The sequence below is a fragment of the Microcaecilia unicolor genome, chromosome 7 (assembly GCF_901765095.1).
Source record: "Microcaecilia unicolor chromosome 7, aMicUni1.1, whole genome shotgun sequence".
NCBI classification, from domain to species: Eukaryota; Metazoa; Chordata; class Amphibia; order Gymnophiona; family Siphonopidae; genus Microcaecilia; species Microcaecilia unicolor.
In genome coordinates, this window is record NC_044037.1 from 253,244,657 (window position 1) to 253,262,751 (window position 18,095).

At 40.0% G+C, this 18,095-nt stretch overlaps 1 protein-coding gene across 1 annotated transcript in view; it reads left to right on the forward strand.

Annotated features, from left to right (window-relative positions):
* The first annotated feature begins 3,539 nt into the window (after positions 1 to 3,539).
* RND3 (Rho family GTPase 3) overlaps positions 3,540 to 18,095 on the forward strand; it is a 30,689-nt gene continuing 16,133 nt past the window's right edge. Inside the window, 3 exon segments of the mRNA XM_030209420.1 lie at positions 3,540 to 3,885; positions 4,225 to 4,243; positions 4,246 to 4,311. Coding sequence (XP_030065280.1) covers positions 3,736 to 3,885; positions 4,225 to 4,243; positions 4,246 to 4,311 — 235 coding nt within the window. The 5' untranslated portion in view covers positions 3,540 to 3,735.

Consider the following 18,095-nt stretch of genomic DNA (forward strand, 5'->3'; position numbering starts at 1 on the left):
TTAGGCTCAACCATGAGCAGCTGTTCCAAGATGGCTGCCCCCATCAGCAGAGGTGCCTACATCCAAATATGGGCTTCCTTCCTGACCTCGTTACTCCAAGATGGCTGCCCCCTCCTGAGCTAACCAAGATGGCTGCTGTCCATGATCCAACCCGGATGACGGCTGCTAGGTTAGGAAACAGAAACCAACCCACCCTGGAGAAGTGTAGCAGAGCGTAACATAGGGTCAGAAGAGTCTTTCTAAATATTTTGGTATAAGTAGCTGTATACATTCCCCTTTTCCTTATCTTTTACCCGATACAGGAGACTATTTTTCTTAATAAAGTATGGGCCAGTACTCACCTCCCTCTTCCCTGGATCCCTTTGTCCCAACACATTGAGAGATCTCCTACCTGCTCCTCTGGGAACCCATGAAACCAATTCATAACTTCTTCCCCTAAGGCTTCAATTGAAACTGAAGGAATTAACCCTTTCAATTTCTCAGCTCGTTTCTCAGACCTCAGCTTCTAAAGGGGAATAATCCGTAGCTCGGGTTGACACACAAACTTCTTTCGGGTACAGAACTGTCCCTATCCCTGTCCAGTCTTTCCCTAAAATAAAGGAAAAGGGAACTTTTCCACCACAGATATCTTGAGGGCTGTGTCCTTCCTTCCCAGGTCACCCATATTTTACAGGTAGGTTCCCGCTTATATCCCCATGCACACAACATACCTGTAACCACCCAACTAAAGTGGCCTTCCCTCTTCCCTATATGTAGGAAACTGGCTAAAGTTCTGGACATGAGGGACTGATTACTCTCAGTGTCTAAGAGGGCTTCCAGAGCTAAACCAGCCACTCGTACCCCCATTTTTATGGTATGGCCCTGACCTCCATTGCAGTAATCTAAGTGGCTTAGTACCATAGATTGTATCAGGTTGTAAAATGTTTCCCTCGGGAAGAATTGCTTCATGCGTTTGAGTTTCCACATTGAGTGGAACATTTTTTGTTGTTGTCAATGAAACTTGGCTCTCTAGTGTTAAGTTACGGTCCATTGTAACGCCGAGGATTTTCAAGCTGTCTGAGATATGAAGGATGTGATCTGGGGTGTTGATACTTGTGGGGATGTCTACGCTGTGTTGGGATGAGAGGATGAGACAATTAGTTTTTCTTTATTGAGTTTTAGCTGAAATGCATTTGTCCATGAATCCATGATGTTCAGGGCCGAGCTTGATTTCGTTGGTGATTTCTGTTAGTTTGATTTTGCATATATGAAAGGGTTAAGGCCATGGTTGGATAAGGACTTGGCAAGTGGGGTCATCATTAAGTTGAATAGGAGCGGTGATAGCGGCGATCCTTGCTTTCCACGGTGATGATATGTTTGAATTTGTTTTTACTTGATATGTTCTTGTGGTTAGGAAGCCCTTGATCCAGTTAAGTACGTTTCCACCAATCCCGAATTTATCTAGTAATCTTATTAATATATTATGGTTTACCATGTCGAATGCACTAGACATGTCGAATTGGAGGAGAAGGATGTTTTTGCCTGTTGCTATTTCCTGCTTGAATCTGGCTAGAAGAGTAATACTGTTTCCGTGCTGTGGAGGGGGGCGAAAGCCTGACTGTGATTCATGTAATATTGAGAATTTGTTTATGTAATCTGTAAGTTGTTTGGTTACCATGCTTTCCATCAGTGTTGACCACCAACATAGACAGCAATCATTAGTCTAAAAAAGAGTCCATTTCTTATCCTGCACAGTAGTCATTAATCCAGAAAAAAAAAAAATATTCACATATACTCCTCCACAGCTTTCTTACCTTTACAAGAAAAAAAATAATCTACAACCCTGCACATCCACCAGCATAGGGTCCTGACTTGGCTCCCACCTTTAGGTCAGGGTGAGTTTACAGTTCGCCAGCGGTCCAACCCATCTTAGCACTAACAGGTGCCTTTTCTCCCTTTTCGGTTCCTATTTATAAGGAACGTTCACAGTTCATTCCCCTATGCAAATCATTTGCAAATGAAGGTACTTGTCAGTCACTGGGCACCTATTGCTCATCTCCAGCTGTCAGGGAATTATGCCACTAGCTCCCAGAAGGGTTTGTCGTCGTCGTCCCCCATCACCTCCCTCCAAGCTTCCCTGATGACTACTTCCTCCCACACAGGGGCCCCACATCTTCACCTTAACAGATACAAGTAGTAATTCTGTAGGTCTTATTCTAGCATATCTGCCAGAGTTTCATTCTCTGGGATAGGCAACACACTCTGTTACAAGACAATCACGTTTTTACTTCAAATCCTACAAAGGCAAAAAGAAAAAATTCCCTCAAAACATATTTCCAAATTTTACTCTAACAAAACAGCATAATAACATTATTTCTTACTGTACAATATGTACTTAAAATTAACTCCAGTATTGCCTTTAGCATTCAAACACTAACACAAACCAAATGAAAATCAGGGCCATCAATGGCTCTTATAACAGGAACAATAATTCAGATCAGTGAGTAAAATAAAATGGTAGCACAACAGTACATGACATTATTCTAGTTATCATACAATACACATTCCAATTTAAAATAAAACTTTAAGAAGCGTTTCTATAAATTTTATAATGCGTAAAAGAATGTGTCTAACCCAAAACACCTTGGTGTGTGTTTAATATGTGTACATGTGCCGCACCTCCCTTTTGGTTCTATTCACAGCAAATAATTATTACTTTAAACCTAGCAGAACTTCTCAGAGGTGTGACTTTTTTTCCAAGAAAAAATAAAATAAAATAATAAAACAGCACAGACACTTTTGTCTGAATCAGAGTGCTTCTGCTCCCAAAGAGCAGCATCAACGTACAAATAGACAAGAATCTATTGGAGACACCCTCTTAAAGAAATTTTCACGATGAGCCTGATGGACAGTCGCACAGGTTTCCCAAGAGACAACCTGTAGTTAACCCAAATTAGAATAGCCTAAAGTTAACGTGTGTACCCACAGCTCAGTAAACAAAACTATTCCTTCACTGTGCCAAACAAGTTACTGCCTTGCCGTAAAGTGTAGTAGAAAGCTATACAGTGACAAACCGTTTGCATTTAGTGACATTAAAAACATATGCTATGTATGCTCAAAATCTAAAACGTGCAGAAACAAGGTGGCGATGATGACGTCAGACTGAGGCTTGGAAGCATTGAGAGAGGCTAGTGGACAAGTGGAGAAGCAGAATGAGGCTTGAAGTTCACTGAGAAACGCTATCGATCACCAGAATGAGGCTTGAAATTCACTAAGAGACGCTATTGGAGCACCAAAATGAGGCTTGGAATACAGAGCGAGACGGCCGGAACACCAAGACGAATACCACAAAAAAAAAAAAAAAAATTCCTCGTCTCATGCTGCAGGAAAGTAGGACCAAAAAACACGCAGTCCGCCAACGCCACAAATTTCCCGCCTCCGTCTTCAAAAGTAGCCCAATTTGGTGGAAAATCCGCCCCACTCAGAATACTGACGTCAAGGCTTGTAGGACGCAGTCCCTATAAAAGTGGCGAGCGGGGGGCGGAGCGGAGGAGTAGTTAGTTGGCATTCGGAGCTGTGCGTGCTGGAGTTCAGGGATGTGGCTTGTTGGTCTCTGCCGGCTCGTGTGGTGCTAAGAGTTTGGAGTTAAGCGGTGTTTGGTCTCGCGCCTGGCTTACATTGCCTCTTCTTGTGTGTTTTTGTTTTATTTTTATTTTTTTTATTTACTTTTGCTGAACGTGAAACAAGTTCAGATCAATGAAGGAAAGAAGAACTAGCCAAAAACTATCGGGAAAATCTGTGATGGATCCGAACCAGAATATGAAGTGCAAGATAGTGGTGGTGGGAGACAGCCAGTGTGGGAAGACCGCTCTCCTTCACGTCTTTGCAAAGGATTCCTTCCCAGAGGTACTTCCAGGATCCAGCTTGTTTCCTGACCACACAACCCCCCCCCTGAAGCTTTCTTCCCTTCTTTGTCATCAGCTGCTGGAAAAGTTGATTGGATGTATAGTGGTTGTAACACTGGCTCCTGCTACCCGGGATACAAATGTCCTTTTTTAAGGCATTTGAAGTGTGCGTGTGCTTGCCTGTGTGTGTTTATAATTGGTGCATGAGTTGCTATTTCTTAAAACATTAATACCCTTTGCTTGTGCTATAATCAAACATGATGAATGGTGTTGGATCGATGCACTTTGTGCGAGGTCACTAATCACGGGGTTTGCCCCCCCCTCGTTTCTTGTTATGCAGAATTATGTTCCTACAGTGTTTGAAATTACACCGCCAGTTTTGAGATCGACACTCAGAGAATAGAACTGAGTCTTTGGGACACTTCGGGTAAGAGAGGCACTTAAAAAGCTGCATTTTAAAGCACCTTTTATGTATCCTTCCTCTATCACCTGTGTATGCTGTGGGGTGATGGGGTTGGGGTGGGTTTATTTTCCAGGAGGGTTATTGTAAACTATTTTCCAATCCCATCATTTCTCCCCCCCCCCCCCCCCCCCCATCGCTGGTACATATGGATTGCCAACAAGATTATTTTAGAAATGGATTGCCATAATTTCTCTCGATCACGTTCCTGTAAAATGTGAAATAATCTTCTTTAGCTATCAGTACGGCAGATGGGTAAAGGCGTTTATTAAATCAGATGGCATGATCTCTTGGGGAAAGTTGGTATTTGACAACGGAGACAATTATTTGTGAGTCATTTTTTTGTTTCGGCGCTGTTGCATAAGCTCAAAGTGGAAAGAGGTGAGAGTAGTGCTAGAAATCTCTGGCATTTCAATTACATATTGACTAAGAATTTGAGAGGGATATCCCGTAGCGTTTCCTCTTCAGACTTGTATTAGATCTCACGATATTGCTCTTCATATGGCCTGTTTTACTTCCCAGTAGTGGGGTTGAGTTCCTTGTTCTTTATTGCTGTAATGTCATAGGAAGGTTTGCATGCGGGATAGTATTTCTCCAGTGAAGATGATGCATTCTGTGCAGGTATTACAGGAAACTTTAGACACCTGAATGGAAAATATTTAGTGAAGTTACATGTCTGGGGCAGCTGCAGTAGCTGTTTAGCAGATGAAAGTATGCAATGCATTTTTTTTTCCCTTTGGCTTGTTTAAACAAACTCCCATCCCTAATGGGATCCAGCTAACATATGTTTCATAGTATATGCAGTATCTTGATTGTAATGCCAGTGTTTTGTGCTTATCAATTTAAAGAACTGAGCTTGGTCCGAGATGGCAGTCAGAGTCAAACAGTGCAGTCTTGGCATAACTTTTTTTTTTTTTCTTTTGATTTTTTTTTAGGGTCTATTTAGCCTGTTAACAGGAAAATAAAGGAGTTATGTACCAGTAGTGTTAATGATCTGAAATGTGTGGTTTTACTGATGTGCAGTTCTCTTTTTGCTGCTGCCTTACCTTGTTAGCTTTAGTGCAGGTTTTTTTGTAGCTGGAATTTTACCAGTTCGAAGAACATGTCTAGGAGCCCTGGATTGGGTAATGTAGTTAATATTGAATGATGGTGCAGACTTGTAATTGAAGTGGCTACAAGGAAGAGTGATTGTGGCAAGTTGAAACACCAGCCTTCTCATGCCTGTGGGCAAGTTAATGTGGTTCTGGTATCCTGCCATTGTGGAGGGCATGCTGCTCCCTGGTTTCCTCCTCCCTGCCATAGGCTCAGCTGCCCCTGTGAGGATTCAGATAGATGTGGTGCTTCACTATAGGCTGTCAATCATCTTGGTATTAAAAGGATGCATTGACCCTTGAGAGAGGGGGGGATGGCTGCTTGCCATGTGGTGGTGGTGGTGGTCATTTTAAGAGGCATACATTAAAATATTTCACTTCCTCTGAAGTCTTTGTGGACCAGCATAACCTGAGATCTCATGTATGGCATCTTTCATTTCATGATACTTTCAGCATCTTCACCCCCACCTCCCACTTGTGCATTCCTTTCACCTCCTCCCTGTGACTATTGCCCATGTCTTTGTTCTCCTCCTGTGGCCTGTTTTACTCTGAAGATTCAACTATAAAGCTGGTAGGGTCCTGCAAAAGGCTGGTGTGGGGAGAGGTGTGAAAATGCTAGAGGAAGCTGTAGGTGCACCTGAAGTTGAAGGAGACACAACCTGCTGAGGGCTTTGAGGCCCCCTCCCAAACTTTGCCCTGACTCTGGCATGTTTAAACTTTATAGTGAAGCTGCATGGGACAAGAGCTCTCCTGTCAGCTGGAGGAAGAGAGAATGGTACAGGAAGGGGGGGGGGGGGGGACCTTGTAACACACCAATTCTGAAGCAGTGTTCTAGTGAGTTGTTGGGTTGGGCAAAACATGGTATACAAAAGGACTTGGCTTCCTCCTTTTTTTTTTTTTTTTTTTTTTTAATTAGCTAATCTTTTTGTTAAGGAACTGTAAGCAATAGGAATGGACGCAACAGTTTCTCCCCTACCAGAACTATAGGGATAGACTACAGACATGGTTTCAGGGGATTCAAGAGAACAGAAGCAATTTTGAATGTGACAAGATTTATTTTCAGAACTGAAAACTATATTTGAAGGAGTAAGACTGTCAAAAATCTGTTTTTTGTTTTTTTTTTTTCTTTTGATTCTAGCATTCTTTTCTTACTAGTTTGGTGGCTTAACGTTAAGGGTATTGCCCATGGCTTTTACACAAGTAGAGTATAAAGCTTCATTGTTAATAGACCAGCAAGTATATAAAGCTGCTTGTTAGTGTGTAAAATTTGTGTCAAACAATGCCTCATGGAAAAAAGACCCTGAAATGAGGGATCAAGGAATACTGGGGAAACTGTTTCTGTACTTGGTCTGAGAAATAGTTAGACTTAGAATTTAACCTCACCTGGTGAGGTAAGATTTGGGGATGGTGATAATGAACCTATTGACTCTGGATAGAAGCTTCTAGCAAGGCCTGGAAACAATAAGAAAAAAAATAGCTGTCAAACCTTTTCCAGCTTTAGTAATTGGCAGAGTTCCTAGATCATGTTCCTAACCTGCCCCAACAGACCCGTTCATCTGGAGGCCTCAGAAGGGAAGTGGGACTGCACGGTCTCTTAAATTGCTGTGGCTTTTCCTTCAGAGGACAAGTGATTCATTTCAGTATTACTGGAATCTAAGCGCTTAATGACTTCGTAGAAACAAGTATTCAGAACACCCAGAGGTTTTATAATTTTCCAAAAAGGAAGTGTTTGTATACTTCTGTGGAGTCAATAAAAATGCAGCATCTGTTGGAAGTGTTTTGCTATTTTACAGCAGTGTACTAGGGCTATTTTAAATGCATTTACACCACATGGTGGAAAATACCAGATATAGCACTCAATGTCTTAAATACTATGACCAGGTGAAAAAATGACTGTACAAATTGAAATGTGGGCAAATCAAAACTGGCAATTCTATAAATGTAGAATTTTGGTACTTAAGTGTATGGTAATAGAATTGCAGCCTCATTAACTTGTAACTTTTGAAAGAACAAACTATAAGATTATTTCTGCATCATTGACTTTGTGGCCTGTAGACTGCAGATACAAATCGCCCACACATAACCCTAGTTGCCTCCAGCCAGTTATGTCCATATGGGATTTGTGCAGTAGTTAATCTTTCTGCAGGAGAAGTAATAGCAGTTCTATTGCCTCTCTTGATTGGGAAGATTTGGCCTTTCAAATAGTGTGTTCCACAGAGATATATTAGTGAGTGTCTAATTTTTATATCTAGCTAGAATATTTTAATGTGCCATGATTTAAACTGGAAAAATATTACTGCATAGTTCATTTCCCAGACTTTAGTAATGCATTTGCACATATTACTGTCAGATATTAATGTTGCTGCAGATTTTGTACTGTACATTTTCAAAATGAAATTTGCTAGTCACTGAAACTGTATGAATACTATATTCAGGGGGCAAGTTATCAAGCTGCATAAGGGCACTAAACTACATTATTTGCCCTGCAGTGCCCTAACACTGATAAATCCCTCTACATTCTCATAGGAATGAGATGAAAAACATGCAAATACTTGTAGATCTCCTCATTACTATGTAAATAGCTGTGGTTATAGCTGGTGAAATAACCTAAGCTAAAAGCTGGGATTACTTTACCTCCTGGGATAATCAGTCTATTAAAGGGGCTGGCACCTGTGGTTCAAAGCATGGCTGGAGCCCCACCCTCCACCTGCCCATAGAATCTCCCTCAGGCCTACCCTACTGAAAATCCCAGCAACCCCTAGCACTCTTGCAGTACTACCACTAGGGGGTCATGTTTCCATATAAGGGCATAACTACTCTTATGGGAACATGACCCTCTTGTGGTGGTGCTACCAGTTAAAACAGGCCAAGTTCCCTATTTAAATGTTGGCTGCCGCATTTAATACATAGTCCGTGATGCTGTGCACATATTAACTGCAGTTTAGGGCCTCTTAGAAGAGCTGTGTTAAATGATTAAACTAGCTATATACAGTGGTTTCCCCCCCTCCCCAATTTCTTATTGCATATGCCACACTGAATGGTTCTAATAGTTAAAATGCAATTTTGAAGGGAACCTGTATAAACGAGTTTTAAGTTACTTCGTTTATTTAAGGAAACCAAATTATCCATCGCCCGTATCACCCATGTGAAACTGACCTTAGTTACGCAATCAATTGACCAGATTTGATTAGATTCAGCTGAAACACATTCAGGCTTGACTGCAGCCAGTCCAGTTGAATGTAAACCTCACTATGGACCCTGTGTACTAAGCAGCATTATAGAGGTGTTAATATCTTGAATTATCATTAACCACGTATGTGCCTACAATATACCGGCAAGCACCTACGTGGTTAGCACATGTACTAAACACTAAAGCACTTTAGTAAACAAGGCCCTATATATTTAATTTACCATGAGAGAAGTGGTGGTCAGTTGCTACAAGAACACTGCCACAATCAAAATTCCCAAGGAGATTTCAAAAATTTTTTTAGTCTGAAAACAAGCCATTTCTAAAGCAGTGGAACTTTACTGAACCACAGTGAGAGCCATTATCTCCACATGGAGAAGACTTGGAACATTGGTGAAAGTTCCTAGAAGCGTCCAGCCTGCTAAAATTACTCTAAGGGTGCAGTGACAACTTCATCCAAAGAATCATTTCTAGAACATCCAAAGAACTGCAGGCCTCTCTAGCCTCAGGGTCAATGTTCAAGACTCCATAATAAGATTGGGCAAAAATAGGGTTCATTGGAGAGTAATAAAGTAAAAACCACTGCTGACCCCAAGCCTTTTGACTTGTCTGTCCATAGATCATTATTCCAAAAGTGGAAATCTGTGGAAAACGCAAGCTCCATTGTATCTGAAAAGCAACTATGGCATTCCACAGTAAGAGCACCGTGTTTTAACTGTTGGTATGATAGTGTGGAGATGTTACCTAACTTGGCATTACTGAAGGAACCATGAATTCTTAAGGACTTCATCCATGAGCTAAAGCTGAAGAATATTTGGGTTATGCAGCAAGACAATAACATAAAAGCAAGTCTACAACTGAATGGCCATGGTAGGACCTGAAACAAGCACTTTAAGTAGAACACATGACTGTCTGAATTAGTGTTTCTGCTAAGAGTGGATTAAGGTTCCTAAACAGTGATGTGAAAGACTAATTTGAAGTTATAGGAAGCATTTGGTTGTAATTGTTGCTAAAGATGGTGCAACCAGTTTTATTCAAAGTGTTGGTCATACTGCCCTTCACAAACCATGTCAGAGCAGTTTACAATATATAAAAACTCACTCTACAAATAATTAAAAAAAAAAAAAAAAATTAAACAATTGAAAGGAATGGAAAGCTCCATCAGTATGTTAATAGACAATCTGTGACACATCTACATTATTTCTGTAGAGAATCGAACATAAAGCTGTACTAGTAACAATAATGCATTAAAAGTTGGTTAAAAGTCCTTTAATCCAGCTTTGAACTTCTTACTCCCTTCCTTAAATCTATAGGGAGTGAATTCCAAAGCATTGGAGCTACACAACTAAATGCAGTAGCTTAGGATAAACCTAACCAAATTCTCTTAATTGCAGAACTTTGAATCAATTGTAAACATTTTGGTGACACTGGGGACATCCAATTAAAAGAATTACACTCTCTATTAATCACCAATCTATTCAAGTGTCTTAGTCGACCTTGCTGCCAGCCATTGACTTAGCAGTAAGGTTTTGCGTGTTAAACTGAGCGATAATTGTGTACGCACGTACAATGCCAATTACCACCTGGTTAGCACTGTACACCAGAAAATAAATTTTCTGGCACACATAGTGGACGCGTGTAAAATGAAATTACAGCCCATCCAAATTGGTGTGGCTTGTAAAAGGGCCCCTGACAATCTAAAATGCTTCCTTGCCGAAATTTTCTTAAATAAAATGAGTCGACTATTGAGATTTTTGTAGAAAAATTGTAGGTCAGGATCTCAACTTCTTTCATATGCATTGAAATATTAGCAATTTTTTGAATAAATGGTGGAGGAAGTGGGAGATATCCATAATTTCAACATTTGACTGGATTCAAAAACATAAGATTACATTGGTTGAATGATCAACTTCCCTTTTAAATGTCTTCAAAATTCATCACCCAATTGATCATGAGCCACAACCAACTGAATATCAGCATAAAAATGAGCATAATGCCCAAGGTCCTGAAGTAATAGTACCCATGGTGCTAAACAAATTAAACTAAGCAGGGCTAAAACAGACCCTTGTTGTACTCCAAATGATAAGGTTGAACCTGAGAGAAATACATCATTTACCAAAACCTGAAATTTTTTTCACAGAAAATGACCTAAACCAGTTCAAAGCAACTCCTGAAATCCCTCTCTTCTAGTCTCAATAATATTGGTCAACTACAGCAAAAAGTTGCGGTGTTATCAAGCTGTATAACTGTGTCTGGTTATCTCTGCACTATAATCTCGTCAAGCAGGTCTCGGCTAATGTCTTGGTTCTGAAGCCCTCACAAAAGATGGACTGAAAGGGTGAAGTAAATTTTTGGATTTTAACTAATACATCGCCTGAGACAACAGCTTGCAAATGACAAATTACAAATCGGCCTATAACTAGATAATTCTGGTTTAGGTAAAGATGACTTCTTAGGATCAAGGATTGAAATTTTCAAGGATCAGTATAACCAGTTTTTAAACAAGTATTTAAGATGTACAAATAGATGAGAATCCCAGCAGCCTTTGATAAGGCTTGGTGGGATTTCATCTGCAAGTGAGAATGTCCCATAAACAGAAGCAAACAAAAAACAGCACCATGGGCCTTTAAAAATGGAACAACAGTTCTTAATGAATGAGCCTTGACAAAAGACCCGACACGGGCCGGTTTAGGTGACTAGCACCTGCGTCAGGGGTCACAGTGATGACGTGGAGTACTTGGGGAATACTCGAATATATTCCTCTACAATATATTATTCCTTACCCCACATCTCATATAGTAAAAGCTACAAAGCACCAAGGCACTTTCACTTTCTGTATCCAAATGGATGAAAAAAGGCTATGGTTGTGTGATTGGAGGAAAAAGCCTTCACAGCAAACAACTTAGATTATGAAATTGGGGAAAGCGAGTGAATTTCATCCTTTTCATCAATTATAATAGGAAGCAGTGCAAAAACATTCAAATCCAAAATCTATTTAACCATAAAATCAGAATAACTCTCAAGACTAACATCTATGTTATTCTATTCAAATGTTTCCTTCAGGGGAGAACAAATTAACTATCTGAAACACTTTCTGCATAAATTTCCAGCATTTTATCCTCTTAGCAGCAATCCTATTTTTTGTAGTACTACTACTATTGGATTTGTAATTCTCCAAATACACTTTATACCAATCCAAATCTAATTTTGATCTTTTTTTTTTTTCTCCAGTAGCACTCTAGTTGCCAGAGTTGAATCTTTAGAACCAAGGTCTCTTATTTACACTTCCTCCCCTCGCCCCCATTTGTAATCTATTTGGGTCTATTATCCAATACCTTAACACTTCTTGCCAAGTTTCAACTTTAAATTTAACAGCAACCCTTCCAGAGATGAAATGAGAGCCACACACTGGGCGGCATTCTTTGCTCTTAATATCTGCACCTGTAACAATTAAACAAAAAACGATAAATCTCCACCCAGTGTGACATGTCTCTGAAGAGTGCAAGATTGTGAGGGTATATTTATCCTCGACAGTGGTGCACACTGGGTGGAGATTTAGGGAGCAGTTACTTTTCACACGGGTGTTAACTGTTTCTGGAAGTAATTTTAAAACATGCATTTACTTAGGTTCACTTTGTCTAATATTACATTTTGTTTGAAGTTCAGAAACCATTCAGTGTGATCTATATGCAATAGGGGAACTTGGGGATGGGGATGACTTTCATTTCACTGTAAATAGCAATTCTATACAGTGGGTGACTCCTTAGAGTTGCCCTGATTCCACATGGGGCATGGCCTATTCTGTATGCACATAAGGTTGGTTCTAGATTGCCATCCCCCTAACTCTAGCCTTCTGCTATATAGAGTGGTAGAATAAGTGAGGCCTCCAGTTACCATACAGGAGCTAAAAATCATCAGATAGTGGAGTTGCGTGTTCACAGGCCATCAATGAACGTATATGTTTAAATACTGGCCTAAAACTATTCTAGCACAAGTACAAATGGAATCTATAACGCGTGGAGTTGCGTGTTCACAGGCCATCAATGAACGTATATCTTAAATACTGGCCTAAAAACTATTCTAGCACAAGTAAAAATGGAATCTATAACGACGTGGAGTTGCCTTTCAACCTGACTCCATAAATTGAATGGATTCAAATACTTTAGCAGGTGCATCACCACATAGCCTTAAAAGGGGGAAAAGTAACAGTTTTTTGTTGTGCCTCAGCTTTTCTGCTAGTTAGCCTGTAGTGAGATGCTTTAAGGGGCCCTTTTACTAAGCCACATAAGAGCCTACGCGCACCCACCACGTGCCAGGTTGGAGTTGCCGGCTGGCTACCACGTAGCTCTTGCGGTAATTTCTGGCACGCGTCCAAATATTTTTCTGACGTGCACCAGCTACACATGTCAAGTGGCATTTGATGCACGTAAGTCATTACGTCTAACACGTGAGACCTTACCACTAAGTCAATGGCTGGCAGTAAGGTCTCGGACCCAAATGGGCGTGTGCCAATTTTGATTTGCAATGCGTCCGATTTTAGAGGCCTTTTTTTTTTTTTTTTTTTCTTTTTGGAAACTATACAAAGCAGGTCGTTGATAAACCAAAATATGTTTTAACGTAAGCCAATTAAAATATGCATGCAATAGCCCGACACAGGCTGTGTTTCGCCCAACTGGGCTGCTTCAGGGGCTATACAGTAATTCTCCACTACCAAATTGGAAATATGCTGATGAGCAAATAGTCAATATCCTGAAAAAAACGGCTCATCCAGAGATGCAAAACAATTGGCTACTGACATAAGCTTACATGAGATCGAGCAGACAGCCTCTTATCTCCAAATGCATTAATAAACATATTTGATTTATCAACGATCTGCTTTGTATAGTTTCCATCTTGGAGTTTGCAGATCGTCTGCCCTTTTGCTTTCTTGGACCTCCCCCTTTTTTTTTTTTAACAGGTGTGCTGAAAAATGGATCTGCGCGCACCCGAAACCCACACCTACACTACTGCAGCCCATTTTTCAGCGCACCTTAGTAAAAGGACCCCGAAGAGACTGGAGGCATGCTGGTTCCATCTATAGTTGGGGGAGAATTGGGCAGAGTGGAAGAAACAGAGAACCAGGCATCCCACCTTTGCTGAATCAAGATTGGATTGTCCCAGGAGTAACTACTTGAACCTCACATAGCAAACAAAATGGCTTTTAATATGGGGAGGGGGGGGGAAGGGGAATGAAGTACTTTGCACAGAAGAGACCAAAAATCAATTGTAGAAAAACTGCTCCCAGGCCACACCAACCTTTAACCTTCTGCTTTGATTACTTTGTGAAATTTGTTAATCTTTTAAGTATTTGGATGATGAGCTGTTAGGTCAAACAACCAGTATTTAGTTTAATTTTACCTTATCTTTAATCTTGTAAAACCTCCTGTGGCAAAGCCCTGCTTTTGTTGCTAAAGGGACCTACCCATTAAAGATTAGTTGAGCAGCAAACAGAATTCCTCATTGAGGGTCCTCCCTGAATTTTTTTTTTTTTTTCCGTATTGGAAAAATGTGCATGTCTGGCATTCCTTCGCTGTTCATGGCCAAACTAAGACATGCTTTTAAAAGGTCCATTCTAGAGATTCCCCCCCCCCCCCCCCCCCCCCCCAAAGTAATACACTACTGATCTCATTTTTTGCAGCAGACTCAAGTCACTTGTGCTCTGGCACAAGTTTATGTGCAAATCTGTACTTTTGGACTTGAAATAGTTGCCCTTATTGCATTCTCTTCTAGAAACAATTAAGTAAAAAAAAAAACAGAAGTTCACAGGTCATATTCACAAAAATATTTCTAAAATTGGCCTGACACTTTTTTTTTCTATATTTAATATCCATTGTTGGAAATTTACAGTATTGTCACAAGTATTGGTGAGAAATTACTAGATTGCCAATATGTGATTTTTATCTTAATTTTGAGTAGTTTGTAAATCAAGGCTGAAGTATGGAACACGGATGAAGCCAAAAATGTTGTGGCCATGTCAGGGGATTCTGTACAATTAATCCAGAAGGAGACTTTAGAAGTTTCAGAATAACTGAAGTTTGCAGTGACTTGCACATGGTCTGCACTTTCACCTTCTCTAGAAATGTAACAATTATAAGCTTGCCCCTTCCACTGAAGCTTCCCTGGGGAAAAGATTAAGCTATAAAAATTGATTTTTGCTGTTTGGCTTCCTACTCTGCTGTCTGAGGAGTTTTTGGTTTGCTGCTTCATCTAACTTTCCCAAACCATGAACACATACATCTATTTAGAATAGATTCAATGAAAACTTCCATTGGGTTTGTTTTTTTGTCATAGTTGAGGAAAGTGAATAGCTTTGAAATCTGATGGGAGTGCTTTTCCACCTTGGCTACAAATCAAGCTGAGGGAACAAGCCTTAGGATCATGCATGATAGAAAAAATGTCTAAAGAAATGTCATATTGCTTGCTCTTTCTATAGATCATTACTGGTGACTTAAGTATTTTCAACAATGCTGATGCTCTAGTCTAGTCTTAATGACAAAGATTTGTAGAAATTTTATTCCTGCAGTGATCCTTTCTTTGGTCAAACGGGTGGGTTTACGTGTTTACCATTCTCAAAACAAATACTTTTATTTTTTATTTTTTAGAAATTAGTGATTGCATCACATGTATTTTTGGGTGACAGAGCTTATTAATAAAAAAAAATATATATTTAACATGTCTTTTTCATTGCCCACAACTTAACATGAATTCACGTGAAAGAAAAATGTGTTTAACACCTTAAATCTCGTATTTGACAGTGGTTGAAATCAGGGCTGTGGAGTTGGTCAGTAAAAATGTACCGACTGACTTCAGCTTCAAAACAACCTTGCTACTGGTAAATATTTGTTTTGGATATAAAGTTATATTACCAGTACTTTAATTCGGAACAAAAAACAAAGCCTAATATCATGAGTCGGAAGGTTTGGTGTACAGACTCCACATCACATCCCTGGTTTAAAGAAAAAAAAAAAAAAAAGGCCTTTCCAAAATGGTATCTGAAATTTTCTCCTGGGATATTGGGGACCCTTTTACTAAAGGGGGTTAAGCCATTAACAGAATATGCAAAATGTGGGATACAAATGCAGCAAATAAACACGTGCTAAAAACACTAACAGGCCCTTAACTCTCCTTTGCCCCAAGCACAAAAACTTAGGTTGTGAGCCTTCTAGGGACAAAGTATCTGCATACGTGTACAGTGCTGCATACGTCTAGTAGCGCTATAGAAATGAGTAGTAGTTCCTCTTTTTTTTTTTTTTTTTTTTCTGAGATCTGTTTGGGATAAGCTGTTAGTGCCACACCATCTAGTTATTGGCATGTCCTGAAAACCCACTGCCTGCAACTTTGGTTTAACTGTCTTATATGAAAATGATTCTGTGGCCACTGAGCTGTATGTTGGAGGAAATAGCATTATTGAGATGCCTCTGTAGGCCCACCTCGATGGATGGTCACACTGAGACAGCAACAGGCTATATGAAAAAAGTCGCACAAGAGGATATAGTAGGGTGAAGAGAAGTAAAAGGACTTTCTCAGGCTTTTTTGCCATCCAAACTTTTGATTCCTAGCTAAAATGCTGGAAACTTCATTTATCCTCCCCCCCCCTACCCCCCCCCCCCCCCCAAGAGATGGCGGCAGTTCAGATTTATTTCCATTTTAATGAGTGTAAGAAGTTTGACTCCTGGCTGCCCTCAAAACAGATGGAATACTGCAAAGTTCTGGGCTCCTTGTTAGGCCCATAACAGGCCTGGGTGGGAACTTCCTGCCATATCCTCTCTGAAAGGGAGTAACTTTTCCCTCTGGAATGACTGTACTGATAACACCCTGTAATGGATCAGTGAAACCTGGTTTTCTCTACTGTTCAGGTAAGTATTCTTAAAACGAGAATTCACTAGGATTTTTTTTTTTTTAAATAGAGCAAATGTGTTTCTTGGGCTTATTGAGTTCCAGGAGAAAGTTTGCTATCTATTCTGCCTTCAAATTCATTTAAACTAAGATCATAAAGTCCTGTTCTGAATTATATATATCGTATTACTCTGTTCTATATTCTGAATAAGACACTGACTTCTAAATAAAAGGACAGACTTGTCAACCTGCACCTAAAAATGGAGGAAATGTAGTTAAAATGCTCACACAGAAGCATCACACCTTGTTTCATTCAGTGAATCTCCTGCAGTGATTAAGTCACTGGGCTGAACTTTGGGCATAGTGTAAACACCCTCCTGAAATGCTGCACCTACCTACACCTAGATGTACTTATATGGTCTGTTGGCTGTATAAGTTACTATGACTTAAACAGCCAGGTATGTGCCTGAGAAACTGCCGTTTCTGGGCGAGCACCTCTTCTGTGTAGCACTAGTTTCTCTGTTAATGATCCTGAATGTGAAGAGACAGCTGCAAGTATGAATGATGTGCAGTTTGCCAGCATTATAAATGAGGCCAATTTTAGCTCAGGTCTTCTAGCAGCAACATTAAGCATTTCTTGGCTATTTTACATTTTCTTCGCCCACCTTTTTTTTGAAGTGGTTTAGACGGGCAGAGAGCTGCATGCAGGCACAGTTTAATATGTGGCACTCAAAGAACCACTAAGCTGAAAAAGTTGGGCCTAGAAAAAATGGAGTGGTGTACAGTATCAGACATGAAAATAACATTTTGAATACCATGGGAAAGTTAATTTTTGTTTCCCCCCTCTCAATCTAGCGCACACTGCAAGGAAATTGAGCATCTTGTCTGGGCATGTCCTATCCACATGAGGGTTGTTGTTTTTTTTTTTTTTTTTTAATTTACTTTACATTTCTTAAAACCTGTATCTAATACTGTCCTTCCCCCCCCCCCCCCCCTTTTTTTTTTTAAGCAGTTTTAAAAAAATCCCAACTTTAAAGTAGATTTTTTGGTAGAAGCATTACTGGATAGCCTTTTTGTTTTTACAATGGCTTGATTCACTAAGTTAACCTTATCACCTTGTTTGGTAATGCTTACACTCCCATGTGTTTCTTATTTCAAAAACCAAATTCCTGAAATACTTTTGAATCCTCCTGGCATCTGAGCTGGGAGTTCAGTGTCTTGGGAATGTCATGCACTCTTTCCCTTGTGCCCCCTCCCATCCCCCTGGCTTTTAGTTCTTCTCTGGGCAATGCTGGGAACTGCCAGTGCTTTGTTTTAAATGTCTTTTGTTAGGCCTCCTTCCTGCTAAGCTTTTCAGTATTCAGGTCCTAGCCCTTGGTATTCCTTTATACTTCCATTGTCCTGTCCTGCATGGTTCTCCTCATTCCTGCTTAACTGTTTCAAGAGATGCATTTATTCTTGAGCCATCAGGTAATACTTATCTTACAAATCTTTCTCCCAGATGTTATTGTTGGTTATTAGTACCTTAGTCCTAGTGTCAGTAAACCCTAAGGAATAGAAACTAAGGTATTGAATTTTTTTTTAGTACTTGGGAAGAC